At 41.5% G+C, this 19108-nt stretch overlaps 1 protein-coding gene across 1 annotated transcript; it reads left to right on the forward strand.

Moving 5' to 3' along the window:
- Positions 1–2946: 2946 nt before the first annotated feature.
- LOC126187621 (uncharacterized) lies at positions 2947–18746 on the forward strand. Its single transcript, XM_049928815.1, has 2 exons — positions 2947–3038; positions 17133–18746. The coding sequence occupies exons 1-2, from the start codon at positions 3024–3026 to the stop codon at positions 17487–17489; spliced, it is 372 nt and encodes a 123-aa protein (XP_049784772.1). The 5' UTR covers positions 2947–3023; the 3' UTR covers positions 17490–18746.
- Positions 18747–19108: the final 362 nt, after the last annotated feature.

The following is a 19108-nucleotide window of genomic DNA, read 5'->3' on the forward strand; positions in this document are numbered from 1 at the left end:
ATGTGTTCTTTTTTCCATTTCCAGGAGTGCTTCGAAGTATTGCTAGAGTTGTAAGTGAAATGAGAAACAGATCTCACGTAAATCACACCATTTCACCTAATTTTAATTTTCTGTCAGGAAATGCCTTAAACGAAAATTCTGTATCTTATCTTGAAAGTTATACAACTTATTTTGTTGCTAAATATAGCAGATATTGATACAGCGGAGCTAGATAACGAAATAGATGCTTTAAGGTCCAGATGGTAGAGCTGATGAAGAATAATGACGTTGATCTGATGAAATTATATTTTTATGGAGACAAGTGAATCTCAACTTTATCTTCGATAACGATAGAAGCTGAAATAATGAATTACATTTTGTGCCACAACCAGGGCTTGAACCCAGGTCTCCCACTTACTAGGCAGATGTGCTAATCACTACACCATCATAGCTACCATAGGTGCACGGACAGGAAAATTGTCTGAAGCTGTGAGTTTATGTTGGGAAGGGCGTTGGTAGCCACAGTGCTGTGGTAGTGTGGTGGTTAGCACAATTGCGTAGTAAGCAGTATAAATAGGCTGTTTAGGTTTTTATGTTGGTAACGTCACGTAGCGCTCTGTATGAAAATCACTGGCTGTGCTGTGTGCAGTCTGTGGCTGGTTGGCATTGTTGGAATATTTGCTATTGTAGTGTTGGGCAGTTGGATGTGAACAGCGCGTAGCGTTGGGCCATTGGAGGTGAGCCGCCAGCAGTGGTGGATGTGGGGAGAGAGATGGCAGAATTTTGAGAGCGGACGATCTGGACGTGTGTCCATCAGAAAGAGTAAATTTGTAATACGGATATCATGAACATATATATATATAATAACTTTTGATCATTATTAAGGTAAATACATTGTTCTCTATCAAAATCTTTCATTTGCTAACTATGCCTATCAGTAGTTAGTGCCTTCAATAGTTAGAATATTGGCAGTATTGGCGCTCGCTGTATTGCAGTAGTTCGAGTAACGAAGATTTTCGTGAGGTAAGCGATTCATGAAAGGTATAGGTTATTGTTAGTCAGGGCCTCTTTTGTAGGGATTATTGAAAGTCAGACTGCGTTGCGCTAAAAATATTGTGTATCAGTTTAGCGATGATCAGAATAAGTAAAGAGAGAAATGTCTGAGTACGTTCACTTTTGCTCAACTGTTCGAAAATCAAATAACGTAGAAATTTACCAGCACAGTCATTCTTAATTTTTCTAAGGGGAGGTTTCAGCAGGAGATCTGTATTCAAGTCCTGGCTGTGAGACAAATTTTAATTCATTGGTTCAGCGTCTATCCTCATCGGACGTAAAGTACTTACGTCGTTGTCTATTTTCCATGTTATTTCCAAAGTATGCGTTAAGAGATGCTTATCCAAGCATCTAAACAAGTTTGACGATATTTATGACAACAAGCATCATTAAACCCAGTTACAGTACTCTAAAGTCTATAAGAAAACTATTTTGGTGGAAATAGACCGTCACGTTTATGCAATTCCTAATTTATTTACTTGTAAAATGTAAGTTATTGTGCGAGGAACATATGTAAACTAGAGTTGTTCGAATCGCAGCTGGAACATTTCAGCAACGCGTTGCTGAAGACTGGATATTTGTCCGCTGAGATATAAAGAGCTGTAAGACAGTCACAAAGATATCGCAGAGATCTACTAGCGTCTGCAAAATCGACCGTTTTATTCCCGTTCACAAAAGAGAGTACTAACTGAGTAATAAAGATTCGACAAAACCGATGTAACCTAAAAAACAGCCCGGAATATAACAGAAACAACTGTCAAGGATCACGCAAACAGCGTCTAGTTGTGGAGACGTGTACGTGGGTGCTACTACAAGAACGATCGGAAAAGGACTAGAAAAACACAAGAACAGTTATAGAAGAGGAGAAACTGACAGATCAGCTGTTGTAGAATATGATTTGTAGCCAGGAGACCAGCGTATTCGATTTGATGAGACTCAGGTACTAGCATCCACAAGCAGATATTATGGAAGGGTACACAGAGATTACCAAACACTCCAACAATTTTAACCTGAAAGAGAAAGAGATGAAACTAGATGCTCTCTGGATTCCGGTACTGAAGAAGATGTGTACCAGTCTTCCACCAAGGGGTGACAGCAATAGCGGACGACAGCAACCGACAAACGCTTCAAAAGGTGCAAATGTCTCTGAGCACTATGGGACTTAACATCTGAGTTCATCAGTCTCCTAGACTTAGAACTACTTAAACCTAACTAACCTAAGGACATCACACACATCCATCCCGAGGCAGGATTCGAACCTGCGACCGTAATAGCAGCGCGGTTCCGGACTGAAGCGCCTAGAGCCGCTCGGCCACAAGGGCCGGCCCGACAAAAGCCAATTGCACTCTGTTTCCGGAACATGTGACGTCACGCCTGTGTGTGGGAGTCACGCCTGTGACTGCAGTCAGCAGAGAGGCTGAGTGTGCATTGGACCTTCGAAAAAGCTACAACCCCGTTGAACATGTCCTCCTTAGATGGGGATGAAAACTTTGTTGTGTGCAAGATTTTTGTTCAGTATAGCTCATTTAAGTATTATTTTTTAACAATGCTTCCGTCTATTAATGTTATTCACAACATTATAAAATTTGTTAAACCTGAGTTGAAAAAACTGCAGATACGTAATTTTACGAAGCAGAAGGAGGGGTCCAGAGCCTCCTCGGTAAAGGGTTTGCATGTATGGCAGCGTTAGTCGCGTGCAGGTAGTCCTGAACCCGCTAAATTTCCCGCGCTGCTGGTGGGTTTCGCACGTGACGATTCTCGGAACTGCCGAAACGCGTGCGGGCCAGTCAGCGGCAGCGGCAGCGGCAGGAAGACCCGGCCGACCTCTGCTCCTGTCTGCCCTGAGTCAGCAGCGGCCGGAAACCGCAGGGCTGACGATAACTGCCGCGGCTGCACTTAAATGCAGAACTCTCCGTCCGCATCGACAGTCTTCAGCGCGAAAGCCCATCGACACCGAAGCATCAGCGCCTCGCCTCTACAAGCACAGCGACATGCGGCAGTTCTCGGTAAGTCAAGCAACTAACTGCGATATTGTTGGCTCAGGCAATGTTTAGAGGAGATTCTCGTGACTTTCGGCAACCAGCGCGAAGAACCTGTGACCTTTTCATACCGACTCATATTACAAAATACTCTAAAAATTAAATTATTTTCGTAAGATTTTATTGACAATTTAATCACTGTCTTCACAGGATTAAATACTTTTCTTTTTTTTCTTCATCAGTCTTCTGACTAGTTTGATTCGGCCCGTCTCGAATTCCTCTCCTTTGCCAATCAAACGCGCTAAATTATTTATTGGATGTATTCCATGAATTGCCTTCCCCTGCAGTTTTACACTCTACTGCTTCCTCTAGTACCATGAATGTTATTCTCTAATGTCTTAACACATGTCCTATCATCCTTTCCCTCCTTCTTATCAGTGTTTTCCGTACATTACTTTTTTCGTCGACTCCACGCACAGCCTCCTCATTCCTTATCAGCCCATCTAATTTTTAACATTCTTCTGTAGCATCATACCTCAAACCCTTCCATTCTTTTCTTTTGCGGTTTTCTCATAGTCGATGATTCACAACGCTGCCATCCAGTCGTACATTCTCACGAATTTGTACTTGAAATTAACACATATGTTTGATATCAGGGGCCTTGTTTAGGCCATGAATGCCCTCTTTGCTTGTGCTAGTCTGCTTTTTATGTCGTCCTCCGTTCGTCCCTCCAATGTGGTAGAATTCCTTAACTTTGTCTATTCCGTGGTCCCAATTTTGACGTTATCCCTACATTACTAAACCTTCATAAAATGTACAATTGCAGTTGGTACCAATTTACGGTTCGCGGCATTCTGGTACTGTCAATACAGGGTGTAAAACAGAACTTTTTGTACTTATTTTGTATGTGACGTATCAATAGAGACCTTATAACTGTAATTAACTAATACATAAAATAGAAATTATTATGTCCTTTGAATAAAATATGGAGTAGGAAAATTTAGTATTCTAGAGTTAACTTCATCGCTAATGTCATTCCTGACAGTCCACATTACTTTCGTTTTTCTTCGGTTTTCTCTCTATCGATATTCTGTCCTCCCTAGATTGTTCATTTCATTTATTATATCCATTAATTCTTCCTCGCTTCCACTCAGCATAGCAACGCCATCAGTGAATCGTTGACATTCTTTCACATTGAATTTTAATCCCATTCCTGTAGTCAACTTCTGTGTCCGTTATTGGCGATGCGCAGACTGAACAGAAACAGAGGAAGACCACCTCCCTGCTTTATATTCTTTTTAATCCTATTACCTCGTTCTTGGTTTTCTAAACTTCCCAATAAATGAATTTTAACATGTCCTGTGCCTAGGTCTTTAATTAAAAAGGAAACTGAATCGATCGCAGTTGTGAGTTTAATTATATTTTTTCATCCTTTTTCGGTAGTTTGCTATTTCATCGCTAAAGCTGGTAGAAGCTGTGGGTGATATGGACGTCATGGGAATTGGAACTGAAGGTCAGCTAAATAATGTGCGAGGACCACTTCGCGAACAGTGTAAAATGGGTCATAATCAATTTTTAAGTCAAACAGATTGCTGATGATGTACATGTAGTTGTACTTAGTTTATATAAAATTGCTGCTTTTCGTGGTCTGCACCAAAAACGATGCGTTTTCGAACTATTTGTAGAGAACGGTGATTCATTCGGTTGAAGCTGATGTTCATACACACCGTTGTTTGTCATCAATGATGGTTTCTACCTCGATAAACATTTTCAATTTCCTTTGAAACTCTTGGCAACAGTGTCATCTCTGGAAAAAAGTTTGTATCGCTGCTTTTGATCCCACCTCTAGCCTGAACCCACCCCCGGCCCCCTCCACCGGCTCTCTCATCAAGGTAAACTTCTACAAGGAGTCAATGACAGTAGTTTGCTTTCGCTGGGGATTAATTATTATTCTCCAAAAGGAAAACACATTTTGAAACAGCTGTTTCGGATAGTAAGGAAATTATGTTCACTTATAAAGTGTGTAATAGATATAAGTGCAGATATTTTATTTGTGGTATCTTAATACTGTGTTGGTTGTTTTTTGTTCTGTGTCGAACAGTCTTCCCACAAACACATCACAGATTTCATTGTCTGATACTTTCTGCCAGGCCGTACTGCACCTTAAGTAGACTGTACCTGTCAGTACAGACTAACTTTTTTTATTCAAGCATCCACACTTCAGCACCTGACCTGCTGCCCAAGGGAAAATAAGCGTTAAAAGCTTGCTCTTGCCAAATATATTTGCAGTTACTAGCCAACGTGAAAACGTGCGACTCGTAATAGCTATAATTATTAGTCTGCAGACGAGGTAAATACTGATGTAGTCTTGTTCAGTACATCGTTCTCAGCCATCGATAGAACTGTATACACTTATACCTGTTGCAGCCTGTATATATTTTCGGTGCACAAGACTGATCTGTCAGTTCCATATCGAATGAGGTCTGTTGTTAATTTATTTCTGTGTTCTCACAGGCTTAAAAGCTTTGAACAATCTTGTCATTTCAGATAACTGAATTACGCTGATTTGTCGATAATAACTCTTCTGCAAAATCGTTTCTAAGTTGATATACTACGCATCACAAAACAAAAACATTTACCTCTGTTTTTTTCCACAACTATTTTTCCATCCAGTGGTAGAAAATTACAACTTGTCACACCTACCTCAGTGTCACCTGCACCATCAGAACTGAAAAATCATCAGCCCGCTTTCTTTGGTATCTTTTTATTTTCTACATTCATTGTGCCACGTCCCTCCAGCAACAAAATCGCTCTTTAATTAATACGAGTTAAACAGCAGCTGGTCCATGCTGCAACTTCTCGACTGTACATATATAAAGAATCTGCTGTTCATTGTTCTGGACTATCAATATGATTTTTGTTACTGGCACAGCTTTATATTAGAGAATAAAATAATGATACGTTTTGCTTCAGATTAGGACTGTATATAGTTTTCCTCATAACTGAATGTGTGAGCCCTTCCTTCGGCTGGAATAAGGCAAGCGCTGCGCATACCGCCTCTAACGAGATTAAATTATGGTAACACATTAGGCCTACAGGATTCAATGCACTCTTGACTTAATTAATGGTTTTTCTACTACATTAGTATTCTTAATGCTGCTGCCTGAGAATATTACCCTCGCTTTTGTTCCCTGGTTTGCGAATAAGCAACTAATCTTACCTAAACTCCGTTCAAACGAATTTTATTTAGGATTGACTCATCGGCAGAAATTCTCTAAAAAGTAGAAAAAAACTCTGTTGTGAATGTTTGATTAATAATGAAGCGTTTCGTGTTGTTAGCGCTTCTTCAGGTCATCTGTAATTAGTAACAATCTTGTTACATAACACTTAATTCGCGAAACTGTCTAGTACTTATCAGCAGGTTAGCTAAGCTAATGGTGAAAAGTGTGATTCACTTGCCTTGACTAACGGAGACCGCATTAGTCATATTTATAAGCCGGTGATATGATGGCGTTAAAGAGAAAACCACAATCGTAAAACATGGACATTAGAAAGCCTGAATTGGCAAGTGAAAACCTTAAATTAAAGATGTAAAATTAAAACAATAATGTCAAATTAAATGCTGAAATGGTAAGTGAAAACCTTCAGTTAAAGATGTAAAATTACAACAAAAATAACAAATTAAATACAGGATCAGAAATCAATAAATAAACTCGCCAAACAATGGCAATATGCAGTGAGCAGATAGATTAGCGATCGCAGCCATGTTTCACAGTGGCAAACAAATACGTATACGCTGAAGCGAGTGGGCCGCACAGTAGATTGACGCGAGATCGAAATTTAACGAGAGCGCCGAGAGGTAGGGCTGATAGACATCTTTAGAGATGGAGCAAAATCTCGAATTAGGGAAGGAAAGCGGCCGTGCCCTTTGAAAGGAACCATCCCGGCATTTGCCTGAAGTGATTTAGGGAAATCACGAGAAACTTAAATCAGGATGTCCGGACGCGGGTTTGAACCGTCGTCCTCCCCAATGAGAGTCCAGTGTGCTAACCACTGCGCCACCTCGCTCGGTCAAGTTAAAAGGGATTGAAATTAAGTGAATGCTACATAGAGCCAATTAAGACTTAAAAGATAAAATAAAAATATTCTTAAAAATTGAACTAGTGGTAAGAAAGAAAATAACTAGTTCGGTGAACCTTCCAACTATTAAGATGGACCGAAACGTCAATCTAAATGAATAGGGAGAAGGAGGAGGAGTATGAGAGGGGAAAGGATATCAAATGGCAAACGTATGGTGGCAGGTGCGGGGAGGAAAAACGCAAAAAACTCAAAAGCTTAAAAAATTTTTAAGACAATGGGAAAACCGAACGTGAAAACACCGTGGTAGGAGACAAAAGGCAGCAAAACTGATGGGCAGAATCAGTAGTCACGAAAAAGTAAGAAAAAACGCTACCTACGTTTTGACGCTGCTGACTCATGGTGTCACAGAAAATTTTGTTTTTAGTGGACAGGTTACCTGTTCTAGATAGATTCGCGAATAAATTGTTATGTAGCAAGACTTTTGTTACTAATTACTGATAAACTGAGGATGCGCTAACCGCGCGAAACTGGTCATTATTAATAAAACACTTGCAACAAAGACTTTCTGTTTTTGGAACATTGAACCACTGTTGCTGCATAAGGCCGAAACGCAGTGGATTAATGTGTACATCGGCAGCAACATGCGGAATTGTCTCGTCACGCACGAAACTCGCGGAAGATCATTACAGCTCATTGCAAAAACTGAGAACTGGTATGCGTGTGTGGTCGTGAAGAGGTTTAGTTCGTTTTCATTTCATTTCTACCTTTGCTGTGACAAATTTTAAGATGTTATAGGAAAAGGTTACATGAATCCATTTCCTCATATTGTTATCGAATTCTGGGTATGTTTGTAACTTTTTCTTTATTTAATGTAGGTAAATACGTAATAGAAATAAAATTATAAGAACAACTCATATTTTCGTTTCTGAAAATTATAACTCTGTCAGAGATCGTTAACATGAGATAAATGATTTCGCGATTACTGTCACATTTAACTTAAATTATATGACGGATAATGTTCCACATACGTGCCCATGGTCTAGGTCGGTTTGATTCTAAGAAAAAGATCATAATAGAATTAATTTGTTATTGATTTGATTTTTTAGTCTTCCTACTTACCTCCAATGCAAGAAAAGTGAAATTGAAATTTCCTATAACGGTATTTCCTTGAAGCCCTTGTTTTCCGAATATTATCTTGTCACTATTTTATGTTTACATGCAGACTACAGTAGCACTTCCGACCATATTAATTTTGGAAAACGGAAAGCGTCCAGAGGTGTTTTCTCTCAAACTCCGCTGGCCAAGAGAGCGACGTCAAGCTGTTTGTCATTTACAAATGGTTCAAACGGCTCTGAGCACTATAGGACTTAACTTCTGAGGTCATCAGTCCACTAGAACCTAGAAGTACTTGAACCTAACCAAGCTAAGGACATCATACACATCCATGCCCGAGGCCGGATTCGAACCTGCGACCGTAGCGGTCGCGCGGTTCCAGACTGAAGTGCCTAGAACCGCTCGGCCACCACGGCCGGCTTTTCATTTACAATACGTACCGGACTTGCTTCGACATGCATCAACGTGCATAAATGAAAGCAACTGTAAATAAAAAATAAACTCCCTTAATCATGAGAAATTAAAATACAAAGAAACTTACAGTACGAAACAAAACAGAAAGTTGTCCGAAATTGAAGCATAGTAAAAGGGGAAGTTATTCGAGTTTCTCGTCGGTGGGCTGTTGCTACAGTTGAAAGCTACGTGCTATTATTAGCTGAATGCATGCCGTGTCTCCTACCTGAATCTTACAGTACTGCTTTCATCATAACTGTGAACAGTAAAATAACTGTAAACAGAATTTGAAACATTGCATTAGGTTGCAAATAGTATTGTGTGATAATGGTATCGGCTATTACGAGAGGTGATTTTAATTACACTGAAAAATTGGAAGTGTTACACAATGAAGGAGTCCCCTATTTATCAAACAGTATGGACATATCATCAGCATCAAAATGAGGTATGACACACAAGGACACGAACTCACTCTTGTATTTGGTGTAATAAGGAAGCAGGTGTCTTATCGAGGGATTTCTCGCCATACCTGAAACATAAAGTGCATCTGCTGTTCATGAAGATTGCCGATCGGGGGTTAGTATGAAAGCATACGTCTTCCTGTCATATCAAACACAGACGTGCTCGGGTGGCAAATCAGGAGACCGTACCGGTCAATAGAAACTCCGTATATTCCTCGAGGCGTTTGTGGTGTGAACTGGGGAATGAGGCCTTGCATTATCCTGATGGAATATGTCGCCCGCTGCCCTGGTCACTGAGGGCACGACAAGTTTTATCGTTACTTCCACATACTGAGTAGCATTCAGCTTCCCTTCAGCCATTATCAAATCAGTCCTCTTGACACATACAATAGCTCCTAACATCATGGTTGCAGGAGCCGGAGACGTATTGAAACGTCCCCTTCGAAAAATTATGAAATATGAAACATCCCCTTAGAAAAATTAACAATGACTGTGATGGTAAACTTCTACGTTATTTGATTTTAGAATAGTTGAGCAAAAGTGAACGTACTCAGACATTTCTCTCTTTTCTTATTCTGATCATCACTAAACTAATACACAATATTTTTAGCGCAACGCAGTCAGACTTCCAATAATCCCTATAAAAGAATGGCCCTGACTAACAACAACCTATACCTTTCATGAATCGCTTACCTCACGAAAATCTTCGTTACTCGAACTACTGCAATACAGCGAGCGCCAATATTGCCAGCTAAATAAAAGATTCTAACTATTGAAGGCACTGACTACTGATAGGCATACTTAGCAAATGAAAGATTTTGATAGAGAACAAACAATGTATTTACCATAATAGTGTTCAAAAGTCATAATATATATGTATCAGTTCATGACATCCAGGCTTACAAATTTACTGTCTCTGATGGACACACGTCCAGATCATCCGCTCTCAAAACTCCACCATCTCTCTCTCCACATCCACTACTGCTGGCAGCTCACCTGCAACTGCTCAACGCTATGCGCTGTTCACATCCAACTGCCCAACACTACAATAGCGAATATTCCAACAATGCCAACCAGCCACAGACTGCACACAGCACAGCCAGTGATTTTCATACAGAGCGCTACGTGACGTTACCAACATAAAAACCTAAACAGCCTACTTACAGTATGAGTCTCCAGAACCGCTACTTCCTGAAACCTTTCACTAGATCGGACACACACACGTTGGTATCGATCTGACCGACACAAACAGAAGCGACGTTCGTTGGTCAACACTATAGAACTCCACTGAATGTCCCAATGGACTCTAGTTCTCAACACAGCTCTCAGTAATCTGTTCCCAGCTGTGCCTTGTGATTCTCTACCTGTAACCTATGCCACCTATTATCGTCTATCCTTCAGAGGTAGTCGACCAATCCTACGAGTTTCTCATAGTGCAGACTTTCTGGAAGAGCCTACGCCTACGCTTTCAGCAACACTGTTGCCCTGAAGCCATCTCGTGTGATTTGTCAGTATGATGCAAACCACGTTCCACGTGCCAATGACTTGACAAATCTCAGGACCCGAGATGCGATAAGCTGCACGTGCGCATCTTTTGTACATGCTTTGTTGCCACATCCACCTGAAGTTCCAGCACAGGTTAGACATTCTCACAGCCAGCATGTTTTCTCACCACTCCTGATCTGTAGGAATCGCTTTTTTCTGTACTTAAAATAATGAAAATAAGTTCACAAAAATGAAATTTTAAACATCACATTCCATTCTTGTGAAAATACTGGATTATCTGTTTGGTAACTTTCGATCAAGGTATTTTCCAGGTAAAAAGCACCACAGGCGCAGAGATGCGACCTCGTGCCAGCAACATAGAGACTCGCCACTTGCGTGATTTCCACCAGCGCCACAGGCGGCACGGAGGGTGAAGATATCGGCTTCGCCTCCGCCAATTGCCGGCCGAGTACAATTCCCCACTGACCGGACGAAACGAACAGAAGCCTACTCGGAAGATGGAAGAGCAGCTCTCGCCCGCTTGGTTATAGATCACCGTCCAGGGCTGACTTAGACAGGGAACATACAGTTGTTGTAAACTGCATTTACTATGTACCGTGAAATTTACCGACGATTAATTGTACTTAGCCATTGAGGGCCTATTTTGTGTTAAATTACATGCAGTGTTGCAGACTTAATCATTCAACTTGTCACAAAAATACGTAAACCTTTTAACTCACCTGAGTGACTTTGTTACTAATTTGTTGGAGTGTTGTAGAACCTTCGTTCTCCAATCATTTCACCTGACCCAGGGGCACAGCTGTGTAATAGTGGCAGGGAGCAATTGTCTTAGCGGTGTACTGCAGCAGAAACCGTTTCACGAACACACAAATTCGGCCTCCACAGCATTGGCGACGAGGCCCTTACAAAACTGAAGACGAGGGTCTGCAAAAGTATTGATGATGTAACAATGCCGACTATCGTCAATGTAATGTCAATATTTAAAGTGATGAAGTCCCATAAAAATAAAAATTAAAGAAGGAAACAGGATTACAGCAGCCATCTAACGACCTCGTATGACAGTGAGCTTCTGGAAACTGAAACGTATACCTGGATCAAACGAACAAAGTAATTGTCAACTGTTTGTTTACACGATGGATACCGTAGCGGTAACCAGTGAGAAAATGAGCTTGACTGCGTTGTCTTTTCTGTTCACCGTTTCCGTATCGCTCTGCTACTACAGGTACTATTTACCACAGTCATTTGCAAACGACGCGTGCGGCCAGTAACGTAACTTGTATGTTACATTTTCGCTGTTGGCTTTGCTTTTGTTTGTGCGGCACGTTTATTTTACGCTGCAAAATGTCTAATTATAATTTCGCAAGTGCGCTAAGAACTGACAGGACTTTCTTACCTCGTTGAGCAAACCCTATAATGATCCAAATTGCCGATGACATTGTAATTCTGTCAGAGATAAAAAGAGGTTTCGAAGAGCATTTGAGCGAAATGGATAGTGTCTTTAAAAGGAATTTGAAGATGAACTTCAAAAAAGGTAAATGAAATTTAGAATGAAAACCGACAGCTGTTGCTGCTGCCGTTAAATAGCGCAGCTCTCTACGAGTAGGTCCAGTAGCGATTGCGAAGACAAGATTACACTCATTAAGCAGTCCTTCTTTCCGTTCTTCGTAAACGAGTGGACCGGGAAAAACCCTAATACGTAGTAACATTGGAATTACCCACTGCCATTCACTTAAAAGTAGTCTGTAGAGTATGGTTGTAGACAGAGACGTGTCGATTTAGATACTGTGCGCGCTAATCAATGAAAACCGCCGATGTTGCCCATTTCCGTAATCGAACTATAAACACTAACCTTATTTGAACAAGGTATGGTACTTCCAATGTTATCCAGTTTGTACATTGAGCAACAAGTGAAGGAAATGTGGAAGTTCAGGGAAAAGAAATATAAGCTTTGAGATTGGCCGATGACATTTTAATTCAGTCAGAGATAAGAAGAGATTTTGGAGAACTTTTAAACGAAATGGATAGGGTCTTCAAAAGAAATTAGAAGATGAACTTCAGCAAAAGTAAAAGAAGAGTAATGGAATGTTGTGGAATTACAGCAAGCGATTCTGAGGGAACTAGATTAGAAAATGAAAAAGAAAAAGTAGTTGAGTTTCACGATTTGGGCAGCAAAATAACTGACGATGGCCGACGTAGACAGGATAAACACTGACGGAAAAAAAATCGCAAGAAAGAGATTTGCGACGTAAATGAAACTTGGTAGGCGTGTTGCCACATCTGAAAGATGGGGACGCAAATCAGATTTGCTTTAAATACATCGGCCGTGATCCATCTTTCATAATGGACGTGGTGAGTTGATGTCAATCAAGAGCACCTTTAAGGCGACAGAAACGTCATTATGAACACCTCACTGGGTTTGAATGGGGCCGTGTAATAGGGCTACAGAAGCTGGACATTCCTTTTGAGATACTGTAGGAAGACTTGCCACCCACATGACACTGCCGACAGGGGAGACCGGCATATGGCTCTGGCGCTTCGTACTGCATCTACAGCAGCAATTTGTGTAGCATTTGGCACCACAGTGACAAAACGAACTGTTACAAATCTGTTACTTCAAAGAAAGCCCCGAGCCAGACCCTTTTGTGGTGTGCATTTCACTGAACCCAAACCATCACCATTTGCGACTTCAGTGGTGTCAATCGAGAGCTCATTGGAGCCCAGAGTGTTTTCTCGTAGTGCCCCAGTGCAATGATGACTGTGAACTGGTTAGAAGGTGGTTAGTTGAGGGCCAGCAACCAACCTGTCTGCTTGTAAGACACTTAAAGTTATGGTCTGGGGTGCAATTTCTCATGACAGCAGGATCACCCTCGTCGTTATCCCACGCACGTTGAATGAAAATTTGTACGTCGGTCTAGTAATACGACCTATTGTGCTGTCATTCATGAACAGCATTCCAGTGAGTGTTTTCCAACAAGACAACGCTCTTCCACACATCGCTGTTGTAGTCCAACATGCTCTAGAAAGTGTCAACATGTTGCCTTGGCCTGCTCGACCACCAAGTCTGTCTCCAATCGATCACATACGGAATATGGCTGGATGACAACTCCAACATCATCCACAACCAGCATTAACCGTCCCCGTGTTGACCGACGAAGTGCAACAGGCATGGAACTCCATCCCACACACTGTAGTAGTAGTAGTAGTAGTAGTAGTAGTAGTAGCATTATTCATCCATGGATCTCTTTTTACAAGAGTATAAGACATGTCAAAGTATTTACAAATTTAGATCAATTTAAAATAAGCTAATTCGTATACACATATATTTACAGACTTCTAGTTAGAGACAATCATTAGATTTACTCCTGGTATAAAATACTTTTTTTACAAATAATTATTAAATAATGTAATGCCAAATTGTTCACTCATATCTCACCATCAGTCACTGCATACACTATACACACATTGTTTCATAACACTTCACTCACTACGCGCGCGCGCACACACACACACACACACACACACACACACACACACAGACTGGTGATCTCTGGGCCATTTTGTGTACCGCAACTTCCCAGTTGCTATCCTGGAAAACTGAGTCAGCATCCCTCCATAGTGAGTGAGATGTTGAGCTCAGAAAGAGGAAGATGTGTTAGTATTGTGCCGTGTATAGCTTGAGGGTATTTGTAGAAAGGAAAAAAAAGAAGAAAAAAAACATAAAGTGAAGGTGTTATGTGGAATTTTGGATATTTTATAATCATTATTATTATTATTTATTTGTATAACATTTTTATTAACCCCCTACTCTGTTTTAGCTAAGTAATCCTTCAATGTATAAAATGTGTTGCGTAACAGGTACTTTTTAGCTGCCTTTTTAAATAAGTGTATTTTTGCAATTTCTTTAATCTCTTTTGGTAATTTATTGTACAGTTTTATTCCTTAGTAGAAAATGCTGTTTTGAGTTTTATGTTTATTTTTTCTTGGTAAATGTAAGTTGAGTCTATCTCTTGTTTCATAGTCATAGATAGAGCTGTTTGAGCTGTAATTACCAATTTTATTTTTGATGTGTACAACTGACTGGTAATACTGACTGGTAATCCAACATGTATACAAGATAATGCGTACACGTATACATGTTTACTTTTAACATTCTTGCGGTTAACCGGTTATTAATGTCCCAGTAGTTCACATTTGCATTGGCTTATGTCGTGCTTACGTTTATCTGTGATCCTGCATTGTTAATCGCTCTAATATGTTACCTAGACAAATGGGTGTTCTGAAGGTGTCTGCATGGAAGTGAGTGTGACGAGAAGCAGTTCAAATGCGAACAGCAGAAAAGCTTTTGAAATGTGATGCTAAAGAAGAATGCTCAAGATTAGATTGTGAGATGGACTAACTGATGTGGAAATACTGAATCGAATTGGAAAACAAAGAAATTTTTAGCATTACTTGAACAAAAGGGGGGATAGGTTGATAGGATACATCGTAAGGCGTCAAGGAAGAATCAATTTGGAAACAGAGGGAAATGTTAGAGACACAAATAGTAGTGGCAGAACTAGACATGAATGCAGTAAGCAGATTAAAAATGAGGTAGGTTGTAGTAGTAACACTGAGATGAAGAGGCTTCCACAGGAAGCTTCTACAGCGTGCAGAGCTGTATCAGACTAGTCATCAGACTGAAGACAGCAACAACAACATAGTGCAAGTTGAAGTTTTTGTAGTTCCACATTAGTTAGCTAGTAGTTCGACATTAGTTACTTCAGCTACCGATGCGGTCCCGTTAGCTTAATGCGGCGTGAGCCTCACCCCTCTGCTATCTTATTAGCTGTCAAGTCTAAATTACGAGTGTCACACCAAAAGAAATGCACACTATATTTTTTAATTCCATCTTTTAGTCTACATTTTTTAAAGTTTTACAGTGTGTAGATACATCCTTTAGGAACAATATTTTCATTTCTCCACATAATTTCTGTCCCTCTCAACTGCCTTACGCCATCTTGGAACCAGCGCCTGTATACACGCATGGTAAATTTCTGGACCAACCTGTTGGAGACACTGTTTGGCAGCGCGCACAAAGGAGTCGTCATCTTCCAACCTCGTTCCACGAAGAGAGTCTTTCAGTTTCCCAAAGAGATGACAGTCACATGGAGCCAGGTCAGGACGGTAAGGCTGGTGTTTCAGTGTTGTCCATCCAAGTTTTGCGATCGCTTCCATGGTTTTTTGACTGACATGTGGCCGTGCATTGTCGTGCAACAGCAAAACATCCTGCTTTTGCCGATTTAGTAGAACACGACTCAGTCGAGCTTGAAGTTTCTTCAGTGTCGTCACATATGCATCAGAATTTATGGTGGTTCAACTTGGCATGGTGTCCACAAGCAAGAGTCGTTCGGAATCGAAAAACACCGTTGCCATAACTTTTCCAGCAGAAGGTGTGGTTTTGAATTTTTTTCCTTGGGTGAATTTGCATGTTGCAGCTCCATTGATTGCCTCTTCTTCTTTGGTGAAAAATGATGGAGCCATGTTTCATCACCTGTCACAATTCTTCCAAGAAATTCGTCTCCACCATTCTCGTACTGTCCCAAAAGTTCGGTGTATACCGTTTTTCTTGTTTCTTTGTGAGCCACTGTCAACATCCTGGGAACCCACCTGGCGCAAACCTTTTTTAACGCCAACACTATCAGTATTCTGCAAACACTTCCTTCCCCTATCCCAACGCAGCGTGACATTTCGTTCGGCCGAGCGGTTCTAAGCGCTACAGTCTGGTACCACGCGACCGCTACGGTCGCAGGTTCGAATCCTGTCTCGGGCATGTATGTGTGTGATGTCCTTAGGTTAGGTAGGTTTAAGTAGTTCTATGTTCTAGGGGAGTGATGACCCCAGAAGTTAAGTCCCATAGTGCTCAGAGCCACTTGAACCATTTTTGAACAATTCGTTCACTGTGATGCGTCTGTCAGCTGTCACCAATTCGTTAACTCTCTGCACATTGTCTGGAGTGTGTGCAGTACGAGGCGTGCCGCTGCGAGGACAATCCTCAATACTGCTGTGCCTGCTTTCATCACGTAACCTGCTTGCCTACCGACTTACTGCGATCGACAGCAGCATCTTCATACAAGTTTTTCAACCTCTTGTGGATGTTTCCCACTGTCTCGTTTTCACATCACAGGAATTCTATGACAGCATATTGCTTCTGACGAATGTCAAGTGTAGCAGCCACCTTGAAGACATACTGTGACGGCGCCACTCACGGGAACAGGTTGAACTAAGTTTGAAAGCAAGCAGAAAGGATGTATCTACACACTGTAAAACTTGCACTCATTCAGAGTGAAAACTGTATTTTTATAAAAATAGTGTGCATTTCTTTTGGAGTGACCCTCGTACTACTGAACTGAACTTAAAAACTAGTGTTCCCCTTTGCACAAGATTCGTTTGGTTTGCTAGCAACTGTTAGATGAGAACAAGAGCGATGCAGCAGGTTATACCGGTTGACAAGGCAACTACCATTCCACAGGTGTTCTGTCTGACGGTGGTGGTGGCCAGCAGCGCGGCGATCCTCTGCGCAAGCCCCGTGACGTCACCGGAGGCGCCACCTGCCCCAGCGACAGAGGCGCCGGTGACGGCAGCGGATGAGGACCTGGGTCCGGGCGCGGTGTTGCAGGACTATGAGGAGGAGTACGAGGACGCGGACGCGCTAGCGGACGGGGACCCGGAGGGTGAGGACATGGAGGCGGCGGGCGCGCTCATCTTCCGACCGCTGTTCGCCTACCGCCGCAAGATGGAGCGCCAGGCGCGCCGCCGCAGGGAGCGGGCCCACCGATCCTACCACCACCAGCCGCACTACAGCCACGGCCGCCACTACTACTACTAATAGTACCGAGCAGCTTCGCTCACCTGCTGCAGCTCTCTCGCAGACGAGACCGGCTCACACACGCCGTCGATTCTCCATGACTACTGTCTCAATTTGAGACAAGTTATATACTGTAGCAATTACTCGCCATTAACCCTTTCGCTGCTACAGACGCGCTCTCTACATTCCTGAGGGCGGCTTTTGTTGTAATAAGTTTCCTTTAATTTACGTCTATGGCCACAATCTTTTTTTGTTTAACAGATTACCGGTTTCGGTCTTTAATGACTATCATCAGATCTGTTTCATAAAAACAAAGTCCTAATGTACTGCAGCCATAGTGGCATTAGGACTTTGTTTTTATGAAACAGATCTGATGATGGTCATTAAAGACCGAAACCGGTAATCTGTTAAAAAAGAAAGATTGTGACCATAGACGTAAATTAAAGGAAACTTATTACATATACGGGCCACTGTGTTTTTTCGCGACGATGTCGCAACTTGTGAGGCTTTCGTTGCGGCTGTACTGCTCTGCAGATGCTGGTGCTTGTGCCGACAGATTGCGTTCCGGGCGATACGAAATACTTTTCATCCTATTTTTCGATAACTATAGGGTGAAAAAATTTGATGATTGCATATCTTACAGTATGTTATCTTCACCTTATATAAGACTGAGCTTCTTTTCGTTACATTCCGTAGTTACTGTGATGCAACAAATTTCGTAAAACTATGCCTGACATTTTAAAGATTTTGCAGAGGCAAAAACGAATTGCATAAATTTCGCGTATTGTTGATTTTACTTCATACATTGCCGTGCATGAAATGTGGATAAGAGATCGCAGTTACATTTAAAATTGAGAGCATTTTATTCTCGAGATATATCCGATGGACTCATTCACGTCCTTGCGCATCGCGAACCGTGTGGTCATAACAATCATCATATATCATAAACGATTCAAGATATCGAAACGTTGTTTTTTGCAAACGACATCGCCCAGTGAGGCACATATGTTGTATGATGAATACTCGAAACTGTTTCATTCAACGAAATATGGAAGTAATTCGACCGCAGCAGTGAGAAGTCAGTGGCTCAGGACGCATACAGACGTCCACAGCTCTATAGGAAAACCCTAGCAGCACATGTATACAGGTCCATAGCACCTGCGAAGAGCGTACCAGAAGTATATACACGTCCACAGCAGCAAAAGGGTTAATTATATTGTGTAAAGTTTAATTTATTAATAAATCACGTAATGAGAAACAAACGCTTCTGTTACTGTAACATCTCTAGGTGCAAAACTGTGTTTAAGATTCTGTGTTTCCTCCAGAATATTTTGATGACTACTGTGAACGACAGTCTTGTTCCACATACAGTTTGGACTCCAACTATCTTGTTGACACTTATGTAATCAAAGTATGATGCAGATATTGAATTTGGTTCTCCCTGAATATTCCATTATTAGCTCTAGGCCACAGGTACATCACTCCAAGGGCTCTGCTGAGTTATTGTCCAAATGTGTGGTATGGAAATGGAAATGTCGTGTGGCTAGGGCCTCCCGTCGGGTAGACCGTTCGCCAGGTGCATGTCTTTCAATTTGACGCCACTTCGGCGACCTGCGCGTCGATGGGGATGAAATGATGAT

The sequence above is a fragment of the Schistocerca cancellata genome, chromosome 5 (assembly GCF_023864275.1).
Source record: "Schistocerca cancellata isolate TAMUIC-IGC-003103 chromosome 5, iqSchCanc2.1, whole genome shotgun sequence".
Classification (NCBI taxonomy): domain Eukaryota; kingdom Metazoa; phylum Arthropoda; class Insecta; order Orthoptera; family Acrididae; genus Schistocerca; species Schistocerca cancellata.